At 36.3% G+C, this 13,659-nt stretch overlaps 1 protein-coding gene across 3 annotated transcripts in view; it reads right to left on the reverse strand.

Moving 5' to 3' along the window:
- ATPCL (ATP-citrate synthase) overlaps nt 1–13,659 on the reverse strand; it is a 191,090-nt gene that overhangs the window by 41,789 nt on the left and 135,642 nt on the right. For all 3 annotated transcript variants that reach the window (XM_081741358.1, XM_081741359.1, XM_081741357.1), the window contains exons 5-9: nt 11,224–11,414; nt 6,824–7,082; nt 5,945–6,157; nt 4,232–4,389; nt 952–1,120 (exon numbers count right to left, since the gene is read on the reverse strand). In XM_081741358.1, coding sequence (XP_081597484.1) covers nt 952–1,120; nt 4,232–4,389; nt 5,945–6,157; nt 6,824–7,082; nt 11,224–11,414 — 990 coding nt within the window. The remainder of the gene's footprint in view (nt 1–951; nt 1,121–4,231; nt 4,390–5,944; nt 6,158–6,823; nt 7,083–11,223; nt 11,415–13,659) is intronic.

A 13,659-nucleotide genomic window follows, 5' to 3' on the forward strand; every position in this document is an offset into this window, starting at 1 on the left:
CGCTCCCCAAATATTTGCCCAATTTGGGCCCTCCCAATCCGGCCTCCGGGGCACAAGCCCCATTTGCCCCTAGTTACGCCACTGATGACCTTAATTATTTAGAATATCGATGTTCAGATTAGTTCTGACACAAAATAATGTTCCTTTGTTAGAAATATATAGTCATAATGTTACTGTATATTAGCAGCTTTGCTGTGTAAATAGCACAATTTACTCAATCATGTTCTCAGATTTGTGAAAAACCTGATGTGATGGGGGAAAACTAATTTCATTTTCGTAATTAGCAACCTCAAATTATATAACATCAGGTGTCAAATCAAAAACAACTTTCAAAAAGTTTCATTTTGTAGAGCAGTTATTAGTTTATTACTACTACTATTATTCCTGAAGATTTGATAGTTCAAGTATTGAAACATCCGAGTATTCAAATATTTGAATATAATAAAACTTATGTCATCGCCGATCAATCGCCATCAAAGCGCCTTGACCACTGAACCGCGGACACTACGCGGTAAACGATTCGTCTTTATGTCTGGTTACGTTAGGTTTCTTTGCCTCCGCTTGCAAAGTTGTATGTTACATTTCTTCGATTCGAAACGTTTTTCGCATTTCTTTTATGATGATATGAGTGAATAATCTTCGCAAAGTTTATATTAATAACTTGAGTTGTTCTTAAACCTTTGATTCACAAGTTTGTTTCTCCTCCACACGAAACTACAGATATGACAGATTTAATTCTCATACTCTGCATTTGTTTCAAAACAGTCGTCATTACCTGGTCAAAGACTTATGTCCGCCACGATACATATATATAAAGCGATGAGTGAAAGGATATTTCTATAATTTATTTTTGTGCCATTTCTATGAATGTCCTTTACAATTCCAAATATTAATCTATTTTCATACCAGATACATAAAAATCGACTACTTTTTCTACACAATTTTATTTACCTTATTTTGTCCACTTGGTAGAAGGAAGTTTGCTGTGCTAAATTCTTCCTCTGTTTCTTTTGGAATCGGTCTCTTCCCGAGGGCCATTCCTACAATAGCAGTCATGTGTGTTTCTGGTCCGAACACAAACAGTGGAATACCAAGACTCTGACCAACTTCACGCATTATTCTAGAAAATAATAAAAGCTCCAAATTATTAAATACATACATACATATACACATACACAAAACAAACCAAATGAAAGTAAGATTTTCGTAGGAATATCGCGAAAAACCTTTTCCGATGAATATTAAGAAACCCTGTAATAAACTTATTTGTGCATTATTTTTGGTGTGTCCAGCTCAGACAATTTAATCATTTCATTTTAAAGGCTGCTACTTTTCCACGCATAGAATAAGTAATCGTTGTACGTTCTTGCAACGAATATATCAGCAACGAGGCAGACGAAGGAGCCAACGGCCTTGGCCATCGACAGCAGCCAACCACAGTCCTACCTGTGCTTACGTCACTAGTAGGTGAGATTCACGTGAGCAGCAGGGACAAAGAGGAAGCTGCGTGATGTAGCCGGCATTGGGCGCCAAGACATTTCTTCGAAAGGAATCATTTCATACTCACCTGCGACAAACAGTTTACATAACAAAGCAAAGTTTTGCATATCCTTTTATATTTTTGTAATCAGAAGACATCCACATTTTCTATTGATATAATTGGTCCACGTCATTTGAAGAGTTGTAAGTATCGAGCTTAGTATCAAAATAATCAGCGTTTTATGCGTATCATTGGCGTTATTCTGACCCGGAAAGTGTCACCTCGTGTTCTTCATTTTGGTGTGCATGGTGCAATATATTGATATGAAAGAATTCTTATTATTTTATGTTCTTTTTCAGTTCAAATGATGCTGAAGTTTTATTCTCTTCATAAGTTTAAGGCTGTCGTTTGAATTTTCGCCTATGTGTGGTTAGCGGTGAAAGAAGCTATTACTCTAATGATAACTTGTTTTGTCGTTAACGCTCGGATGAAATATTCGATCAATGACTACCTAATGCAATGCTTACTCTACTTGGATCATCATCCTATGGGGTAAACATCACAAGCCAGTACATGATAAAAGTATGTTATACTCGTATACAAAGCAGGGAAAAAAGCATCAAAATTCTGACTGTGCGAACTTACTAGTGATTAAAGATACTGAAAAGTATTTCTATACATTTCTGTGCGTGGTTCAGTATCTGGCCCGAGGAGCGCAAGCCGGACATTTCAATAAGTTGAATGACTTTACATACATTTTTTCTTGAACTCATACGCGTGTGCCGCTTGTTAGCATAAATTCTAACAACTGGGACAATCTGGTTCCAGTTTTCATGGATTCTTAGGTGGAACAAAATCCTGGAACGAACATAGTTTTGCTGCATGTTTGGTGAATCAGCAACACAGACTAATGAAATGATCACAACTGTACAACGAAAATGCACTATCTCATTAGTAATGTGTCTGAAAGATAGTCTGATTTCGTAATTGATGTGAAGAAGTTTTTGATTATCCCAGATGAGACGTCCATCTACCAGTCGTTCGTGAAACTTATCTGCAACCTGCTGCAGTCGGATCTCGCATGACCATCCGTATGATGGAAGATGTTCTGAGATCATCAGAAACGTCTTCAAGTTCATCACGAAATCGGGCGTATCATTCAAACACGATCACGAAATAGGGTATTCTCGCAGTAAACAGTACCAGTCATCTCGTAAGTTTCTGTTGTTGATTTCCCTAACTCAATGTTCCCCTTTGTTCCACTTAAGAGTCACTGGTAATAAGAACCAGGGACTTTTCATAACTTAAAAAAAAAGTTCAGATGCTCTCTTTATCAAATTTTCAAATATGTTGCAAAATAAGAATATCAACATTAACCTTAAGTAATAACAATTTTCTATGATTAGTTACAAAGTATCTGCATCAGTCTTGTACAGGGTGGCTCATAAGTAGGTATGCAGTCCCGTCCTATATTTTATATTATTTCTTATTGTTATCAAACAGGTAGACCTAGTTTCTTTATTATTTGTTCTTAACGTCTTTTTACTTACAACTGAAGCCCGGAACAGTTGAAACAAATAAATCCATAAACTAGAATGTTATACTTGATCAATGCAGGGATGCATACCTACTTTTGAGCCACCCTGTCGTTTTCTATTGTTTCATGATTAGGTGGTTACACGAGGAATTTAACCTACATCACACAAAACTTTTTTTTTAAGACTATATTCATGTTTGCGAGTTCCCATTTATCATTTATAACAATTACGAAACTTAAAGACTGGTACTTCAGTACAGCCCTCTTTCTATGTTCCAGGATTTTTTGGATTTATAAAAAAGGATATATACGAAACATTTTTTTTTTCGTAAGAAATAAAATGAAAATTACTAATCGTCGGTCTCCATAAAAAATCATAATGTTATTGGCATTACTGGGGCTGGTTGTATAAAATACATTTAAACACTGCTTAGTACTAAAATACATAAATACAAAAAGAATTAGATGAAATAAATGAAAAGTTAACCTCACTTCACTCTGCTAAACAAGAACTGAATGCCTACTGCTGAAAAGGGAGATTTTTTACGTTCGGAAGGACAGTCAGCTTACAGTAAAGCTTTAAAAAAAATCAAATTCTGGTGTTCTTTCTTTTTCCCTACTTGGAGCTCGATAACGTAAGGTTTGGTTCGGTTTATTTTGAGTTTAACGTCCCACGATTATGCCTGGCTGGCTAAAAGAGACGTGGGCCTACTGATTATAGTGGAATCCGAACCACTTTTTTGCGTCCAACTCTACACCCATCAGGAATCGAACCCGAGACCACGCACACCAAAGGCAAGCGTGCTAGTTAGTAGGCCACGCGGGGCTTCGCTGGTTGACGTAAGGCTCAACAGATCTGTCCAAAAAACTTTGCTTTTGTCTTCTCTTTAGTGTGTTTCTGCATTCTCCTCAGTAACAGGCCCACTGTTTATTGCATGCTCTTTATGAGTGTACATACTGAATACTATACTTACTTTATGGAAGGCTTTGTCTCAAGAGAGGTAAACAAGGGCAGTGCGCAGTGTGATTACTCGTTTTAACCCACACAATTTAGCAGGCGAGTCATATTCCAAATAGGTTGTATACCAATCAAAATTTGTGTCCAAACAAGTATACCAAATTGGACTTATTTCAAGGCGGACGTACACCCTTGTACTATTGTGCTATCCTACTGAATCATTGAATAAAACAACAACTGTGCACCGAGAACTTACCTCAAACCTTCTTGATAGTTAGGACCAGCTCTTCGAACGAATATTGAAACATTATGCTCCACTAACTTAGGCTGATACTCTTGGAGAGCTGTTACAATACCTTTGAAAGTGGCAGCCACATTAGTGAAGTTTGCAATACCTCCACCAATAATTAAGACCTGGAATATAAGAAAATCAATTTTGAATATCAGGCATATAATTAAAAAGTTCCAGCATTCCATCGTAGAAGTTGAGTACCTACTAACAAATAGGTTTATTTAAACATTTATTTATTTAACCTAGTCATTTATGAGGTTATTAGGCCATTTTACATGGGAAGCTGTAACAATGTAAAGTGCGAAAAAAAAGTTTCGGAAGATTGCCAGAAATTATTATATTTTAAGACACCATACCAGCGTACGTCTGGTGGGGCTGCTGAAGAACTCAGAAAACTCACGATTTTTAGGGAAAAGAAAAGAAAGATATGAAATATTCAGAATTTATATACAGCAACCACATATATGGCTTACGTAGTAAAGTACAATAATTCAAAAGGTATAGAAGCAAAACCTGCTAAATCCATTTTTCAGTTTTGTCAGAAAACGAAGAAAAAGTGACGCCTTTATGTTTCAAAATTGTTGAACAATTTTTTTGTTTAGTGGTCACTACTTGAAGATGAGTTAAATCTACCACTAAACTGAAAAAGTTATTCAACAATTCTGAAACATAAGGGCGTCACTTTTTTTTTCTTTTTTTTTTCCGACAAAACTGAAAAATGGATGTAGCAGGTTTTGCTTCTTTACACCGGAATTTTAACTGAAAACTGGAGCAGTTTCATTAAAATTAACTACTACACATAAAACAAAGAAATTATAGTACAATTCCCGGGTGAAGATTATCCCGGGTTCGGATTCCATGCTAAGCTGTAAGTCTTCGTCTCATACAGCCTCGATGCTAAAAGGAACGCTGAACTCAAATCCTACCAACCAAGTATGTTATACAAATTTTTGTTCCCTCTTAATTGTGAAGACCATTTCTAGAGAGTCCCAAATCTTTTCTTATAGTTCAATAATTCTCGCAGGACATATCGAAATTCACAACCACTTGGAGGAAATTTTATTCGCAGTAGTTTCTGTTTCTGACATCAGTTTATCACACTCGATCGAAACATTAGTTCTCCAGTGAAAGCCAGGAAAGTTGAGTGCATTACGGGGGTTCGACTACCATCTATAGGTAGGTCAACTATAGGTCAACGTCTTACATAGTCTCGGTGTTGAAAGGGGCGGTATATTTCAATCTAGCTAACCAGTCACCCAAATAAACATATACAAAAGATACAATGTAAAATGAAAAGTTGTTTCCGCTATTTCCTATGAAATTTTTGCCACATACTTAAAATAAATAAATACATAAATAAAAAAATACGCACATTCAAGTTTTGTTTGTCACCATTTCAAAAGTACTGATGATGATGTTGATAAACTCATGACCAGAGGTAGGCAACCTTATACACTCCGCCTTGAACATTATTAGGTTTACCGCACATAGTTACCCGATCATAGGATGTAAACTTCGAAAATCATTTTCTGATACGTCTCTACACAATAAATTTGATCTAGAGTTCTTCAACCAATATTTTAAGTCTTAAATATACAATTAACATCTGTCTGGCTTATTTGGTTAATAACATGAGTTTCGCTTCTAACTAGAGCATTTGAAACAAAAAATACTAACCTTTCCGTTGGGATGCTTCTGTTGCGTCATTAGTGAAAGTATAGTTTTAGCGTATTCATATGTCTGCTGCTCCGAAGGTGCTCCTGAATATTCTCCATAATTGGCTAATTCAGTTGCTCCTCCTAGATCACAGATGGTATCACTGTAAATAACCGACGCTCCTCCACCAGCTACCATCGTCCAGATACGACCAGTTTTGTTCAGAATTGTGAGCTGAAAGTAAAGAAAGAAACTATGTTTAAAAACTGTAGAAAGGAAACACTTCAAACAGGGAAGAAGTTACAATTTGGTTCCAGATGCAGGTGCCGAATTTTTACGATTCTGGGATACAAAATCTTCTTCCGTACTGGAACAAATGTTTGGACAATGTTCACTTATGTGGAGAAACACACTCTTAACAAGTGTATCCAGACTATCTTTCTTTGTGTCTAATATTCTTCTTCTATAATTTTAGTTTCCTGACAAACCTCGCATTTTTTAACCATTCACGTCCAGATTTTACAGCTCACAGATGACGAGAAGAACCCTAGCAGAAGTAGTGTGACGTAGGTATGGACTCGCCCACTTTTCGCACGGGGGTTTCAAATGACACCACGGAATAACACACAGATAACTACCCGGAGTAGCAGACGACATCCAAGTATAGACCACACCTCAAAAACCGAAAATGGACTTGACCTTTCCCCGCTTCCCCTGTTTTAGGGTTCTTCTCGTCATCTGTGAGCTGTACCGTAATTACAGCTGTAAAGCATAGCTGTCAAGAAAATAATTATTATAAATTGTAAACGTGTAATATACATTTAAGAGTAGAGCATAGTCTCGACTCGATAGTTCGAGCCATATAAATTTAAAGCAAGAAATAGTCTTCCCTCGACTTACCTTGAGTGAAGCTCCACTTTTGGCGTCGAGGTCTGCAATGTAAGCTTCCTCTGGGAAGGCATCGCGGCCAAACGGCGGAGGATAATCTATCTCTCCCCATTTGTTCCGACAAAGGAAGTCAGCAGTTGAATCTATTTTGGCTGCCAGATCGAGAATGTAAATCTTTCCCCCAGTCACCACGAGAGGGTTGATTTCCAAGTAAGTAAAGTTCAAGTCAACATACATCTTGTACAGAGCCTCGATGAACTTTGCTACGTACCTGTAAATAGCAAAATACTGAATTAAATACTTGATCATATACATGGTGATCAAAAACAGTTATCGTGACTTGACCAATTATCCTATATATAACTTACATCATTCCTAAACTGATATTTCCTGAAGTCAGATAATAAGCATGAACTTCGATATTTCGAAAATAACTCGCGTTTTCTTTCTCCGCCAGTGAAGGCAGATACTTTTTTCACATGCTCGTATTTACTACACAGCTTCCTTTGGATTCCTCAGATAGGTATAATATTTATAAAAACGTGATCTGACATAACTAGGTCTACAAAATTCACTTCAAGTTTTTTTATTATTTTTTAAATTTTATTTTATTTGTATTACGTTACTAGTATATTAACCACAATACTTATTTCTTTTTAGGTGCACCTGAATTTTTCCAATGTAGTTTGTAGAAGCGACAATATTTAAAACAATTTAATCAAATCCAAGAAATAAATACTCAAACTTTGCCCAAAAACAAATTGAAGCAATAATACTTAGAGAATAATCCGTACACTTTTCGATTATTTTGTTCTATTCAATGTACAGAATACTTAATTTTACTCTTCAGAAGCACATTTTCAACAATAAAACTCTCAACAAGTAAAGCAAGGATGTGGACTTTCACTTCTTCTGTTCAACCATAGAAGAGGCTATAAAAGAATTCTTTGATAAAAACGAGAAAGGCGTTAAAATAAATGGCCAGATTTTCACCACAATAAGGTTTGCTGATGACGTAGCACTGATAACGGAGAACGAAAAGGACTTGCAGGAAGCACTTTCAAACTTGAACGAAAAAAAAAAAAGTGATAAAGTGCACAAGAGCAGGACAGAATGGACGTATGGCTAGAGGGAGAGAAAATCTAAGACGTTTCTTTATTTAGAAAGTCTAATATCCTCGGACGGAAGAAGTGAAAAACACGTAAGTTCAAGAACAGAGCAGGCTAAACAATCATTCAATAGGAAAAGAGGACTGCTAATATCAAGAAATGTGTGTTGGACGTTCATAAACGATTTATTAAGACCCTGGTATGGAGCGAGGCGCTTTACGGATCAGAGACGTGGACATTGAGAAAAGCTGAAATATCCAAGCTGGAAGCACTTGAAATGTGGTGCTGGTGCAGAATGCTGCGCATATGATGGACCTAAAGGAAAAGGAATGAAGACGTATTAAAGGAAGCTAATTAAGGACGACAGATCATGAAGATAATACGGAAAAGAAAAAACAGCATGCTTGGCCATCTTATTCGGAACTCCGATTGGATCACCGTGTTGATAGGGGGAAAGGCAGAGGGAAAACCGGAAGAAGAAGGCCAAGGATAGAATATCTAGATGCAGTTACAAAGACTTTATCAAAGTATAAAACTGCTCTCCCAAGAGAAAGATTTTTTTTTTTTTTTTTTATTTCCATGTTGCCCACCAACCTATGGTTGAGATGAACAAGAAAAAGACAATGAAAGAAACAAAATATCACGAAAGTATAAAAATTATTCTCTGATAATTGAGAATGAATTTCTCTTTGGACAATGTTTGAACATTCACCTCCTAAATTTGATTAATTTATTGTGAAAATTGTGAGTGATCAATACAAACAGAGTGACACACAGCATACCGAGCTGTCCCACAATTTCTTGGTTGACGCGTCACCCACCCCTGCTATACAGAACATTTATTTATAATTTTTCCCTATTGTTTGTGTACATGATTTCTGTTACTGGTCTAAGTAAGAGTTACATTTTTGTATAGCAACAATCAGTGTTGCAATCATTGAGATAATACAAACAACTAGAGACGCCCTGATGCTATATGATGGTATCGAACTCGCATACATCGAATCGATCCGTCATATTGGAAGAGGATAAAGAGGTGTTTTTCACGTAAGGCTACATAGTATTTTATGTCTATCGTGTGTGCTCTTAGGAAAAATTGTATGACGAAAAACATCAACGTTCTTTGGAATTTCATAATATGTCGAAGGTAAGTCATTTTCTTTCTTCTTTTACCCTTTAACAGTCAATAATATAATGTAGTTGTGTATTTGTAACAGGGTTGGCTGGTTTAAACCAAGGTGGTTTAAACCATGGTTTAAACCAAGGTTTAAACCAGCTGGTTTTTTCAAAAAAACCAACTGGTTTAAACCAAACAACAAAAAATGTTCGTAAAAGTGTAAGTGTTAGTAAAATCTTGATGAACACACATTTTTGGGTTATCACGTTTCACTCCCGTATATTATTCGTATTATATTCAGACCTAAATTCTCCATTCATTACTCAAAAAGATTATACTACAAAAGCAACTTTTTTTTTTTATAAGTTTATAAATGTTTATTTTGTGATTTTTTGTAGTTATTATTGTTACGTAATTGCAATCGAAGAAAAATTCTAAATATTGTTTCGTTTCAATGTTTACTATTGATAAAATACATCGAAAATGCCGTACTTTTTGTGTGGGGGGGGGGGAGGGAAGAGGGTCATACAGACCTCACGAGAGGCCTTTAGTGAAATAAGTATCTTTGGTATCTATTTATGTATAAATGAGTCTGAGCCAAAGTGGACTCAAATAATTCGTATCTTTATTCACTTTTCTTATTGATATGCAGATTAAGTCGGTGTATTTCTTTAATTTGGACCAATAAAAGTCGTTGTTAACTAACTTGAACTAAATTAGTTCTTCTGTACTCCGTAGTAGTTTGAAATTGTTCATATGTAATTCTGTGTAATGGTTTCACTTGTGCAACTGTTTATCTTTTTGTCCTTCTGAAATGACTCTTGACAGTTATATTAAGAAGCATGTAAAGATCAGTACAACGATTTTTATCAGGATTCCTTCGTGAGTGAGTCGCAGACGTATCGCATTTGTGGCCAATTAGTCCTGGTTCCGAGTTCAAATGGAGGACAATTTCTCTCGGATGTAACTCGAGAAGCGGTTTTTATTCCGCTTTAAGCTTATGTGACCACTTCCAGCATAACTCGGTTGTCGCATAATAACATCAAGGCGAAACAAACTTATTTCTGTCCATATATGATATGAATATATAGAGCAAATTATTTAAACCATAAAAACCTGGTTTAAACCAAAAAAACCTGGTTTAAACCAAAAAAACCGGTTTATTTGGTTTTTTTAATAAAAACCATGGTTTTTGCCAACCCTGATTTGTAATAACACTCGGTGAACAGGCATACTCATTGTATTTACACCGTCAAAAGACACGTAAAGGCTATTACCTAAAGAATTGTTAAACTATTAAGTTAAGTTATTGAACTACATGTTTATGAACTGTTGAAAATTTGCCAAAACTATGTAACGTACAAGTGTTCTGTGATTCCTTGGCAAGGCAACTGTTTGGTTGTGGAGGGAGTAGGCCTACTTTGCCTACGTTAGAAATTGCTACTGATGGCAATTACTGCATAAAATAATCCTCACTCACTGTTACAAAGAACAATAGGTCTATCTCATATAGAAAGCGCGCCCAGACGATAGCCAGTCGGGAGACTGAATTTTGCACAAAGAAGCCGTCATAAAGTTTGTGATTCTTTCGAAAGAAGAAAAAACTAAACATTGCCATACGTAATGCCTTCCTTTCCCCCCTCTCTTTCTCTTCCATCCATGTGTCTAACAGTGTGTGTGGGGGTGAGGTTGTGTCAAAGAAAAAGTATCATTGACAAAGATTTGGCAACAGTTTGGGTTCAGTTTATTGCCTGTCAGTTAGTTTTCAAGGGAGAGGAAAACCAAACAGGACAGTATAAAGAGAAACCTCACACAGGGGCGACATCCCTTTGTGAGCAAGTGGCTGTCTATCGACTGATATACTATACAAGTCGTACGTTATTTATCGATATTCTATTTAAAAAAAAAAAAAAAAAAGTTAACGTTCACTTTAGCAGATAGTTACATATCAGCTGACTGAAACTTGCGGAATACGCCATGTTGGGAGAGGGTATCTCGAATCGAACGCTACAACTGAGAGCACGTTCGAATCAACACTCTGACATAGGGAAGGGCATCTCTAGGGCTTTATATTATCTCAATGATTGCAATGGAGTTTTTCGTGTAACCAGTGGGGAAACAGAGAGGAAACATTCCAAAAGGTGGCTTTATGGTGTAACCAACGGAACACAAAGAATTATACTTACGTTTGCTTGTCGACGGCTAAATTCTTGAGTAACGTTTTCTGAATAGTGGCTGAATCAATGTCGCTTCCAACAGGTACATTCACAGAAAGTGCTTTGGCATCTACGTCTCCAATATCTACGCCACCCTCGTGATGGAACAATATTGTGTCGCCATGGCGATGAGAATACATACACACGTACGATTCATCCTCCTAACAAAGGAACAACAAATCACACAGTTACACAAAATTCACTCAAATTTTATCTGTACGATAAATTATACTCAAGAATAAGAAAACTAGGCTTCCTCCTTTTCTGTGGAACTATCCTCGAAATAGTAAAACCTTAATCTTCGTAACTTGCATAAACAATATTCGCTTGGATATTTATCTTACTATGCGTTTGTTATTTAGTAACTACGGAAATTTTCAATGAGAATTCCCACCTTTCTCAGCGTAGTTTTCTTAATGCATCGAAACAAACTCATCACATGGTAGTTTCTAAAGTTTTTACGCTAAGAACAATGGAAACTTTTATATGGCATTGTTATTAATGATCAGCACTAGTCGTTAGTACTTAATTCTTCTTTGGAGTAAAATGGTAGGGAAATTCCAGAAAATAGGTGATAATTTCCCACACTTCAACGAAACAGACTTCTTTGAAAAAGTATGATGCACCGGTTAAATGTTACTCAGACTCTGAAAACTTTATTAATCTTGTGCGTAGATTTTGGAATAAATTACTGAATAACTAAAAATTCACTTATATATTGCCTTATAAATATTTACTTTTGTGTGAAGACAGCGTATGTAAAATACAACGTTTTTGACATACTGCAGAGACTCCGTTGTGCTGCTAAACAAACAATGAAGTGTGGAAATTGATCAACTGTTTTCTGCAATTCTGCTGTACCTTACCCAGTACTAAGGTGATCAACTATTTTCTGGAATTTTGTTACTCTTTTGATTAAGGTTTAAGACTACTGATAATCATTATTAATAGTACGACACAAAGTGTTTCCATAAAGAAAAACATTGTTTCTACACGCAAGAACTTAACGAACTAAACTAACGTATGATGTGACGATTTAGCTGTACGCCGCTGAGGGAGATGGGAATTCCCGAATTCCCAATCAAAATTTTCGCAATTATTAAATAGCAAATGTATACCAAGATTGGCCAAAATGAATACAGTTTTATTTGAGTTGCGAGGTTGGTTTTACAATTCTTTTCTACGGTAGTTCCGTAAGAAAGGAGGAAACCAAGTATGCGCCCAATCTAGCAATTTTAACGTTACTGAAATGAATGTCCGAGTACGCTGAAACTATTAGAGTGAATCACCAAAATCAAGCTATAGAATAAAAAGAACATTCTTATTTAAGTTATGTATCGTATAGCATCTATTAGCAAATATACTCTTAAAAATAACTGCGGACAGTAAACATTAACGATTCTTTGTAGATTGTAATAACCAATCCGTATGATAAGCATAAGAGATCGGAAAAGATCAAAGCAGTATACTCTTATGATAACTTCCAAACATACAGTTTAAAAATGAAATAAAATGAAATCTATGGCCTTTAGGCTAAGGGAAACGGATGATTAAGGTAAGTGAATGATGATGAAAGAATCGGTGGAATGAAAACGTGGAAGGAAATGGAGTCTGAAAAAAATCACGAACATGATGTATACCACAAACTTACTGGACGGGGGATCGAACCACGGACCCCAAGCACCAAAGGAAAACACTCTACCAGTGAATCACCGTGTCCCAAGTTTGGTAACTCACCAGAAAGAGTCTTTCCCGTGCTTATATAATACGCAAACCACGGGATCTCTGGGTTCAGTTCTTGGTGGGAGCTTAGTAGTTCAGATCCCATCTTAAGCACAAGTCCATTTCTCATACACGATTATGAAGGGGCATGTTACATGACAAATCAACCAAACAACTAGATAAGCATATCGTGTAAATTGAAATAGAAATTTGCACGTTGTAATATGGATTTCGGAACCTTTCTGAAGCTCAGAACGTGGGAGAAAAATCACACAATACACAAAATTATTTATACTACCATTAATTTACTAGTTACTACAAAATGATAGAATTTTTGGTTGAAGCCCCGCGATTATGCACTGCAAACTGAAAGGGACGAATCACAACTGCTCCTGACAATAAAACAACCGGAGAATAAAAAACCAAGATGTAAAATGAAACGAAAAACCCCTACCGAAACCCACGAACACGAGCTGTTCAACAAAAGTCTGTAAGGACCACTGCTACCAGAGGTAAGCGATCAAGAAATGCTCAGCGGTTATTGTAGTTTTGTATGACTTTGACTCCTCAGGTAGTCCAGTTCTAGAACAAGCATATTCATGAGCTATAAATCGGCCTTTCTTACTGTATACCAATATTGCATTACTTAAAAATGACTACCACGAACGAAGTGAGACGGCTGTC

The sequence above is a fragment of the Thermobia domestica genome, chromosome 15, assembly GCF_964235325.1.
Source record: "Thermobia domestica chromosome 15, izTheDome1.hap1.1, whole genome shotgun sequence".
Lineage (NCBI taxonomy): Eukaryota > Metazoa > Arthropoda > Insecta > Zygentoma > Lepismatidae > Thermobia > Thermobia domestica.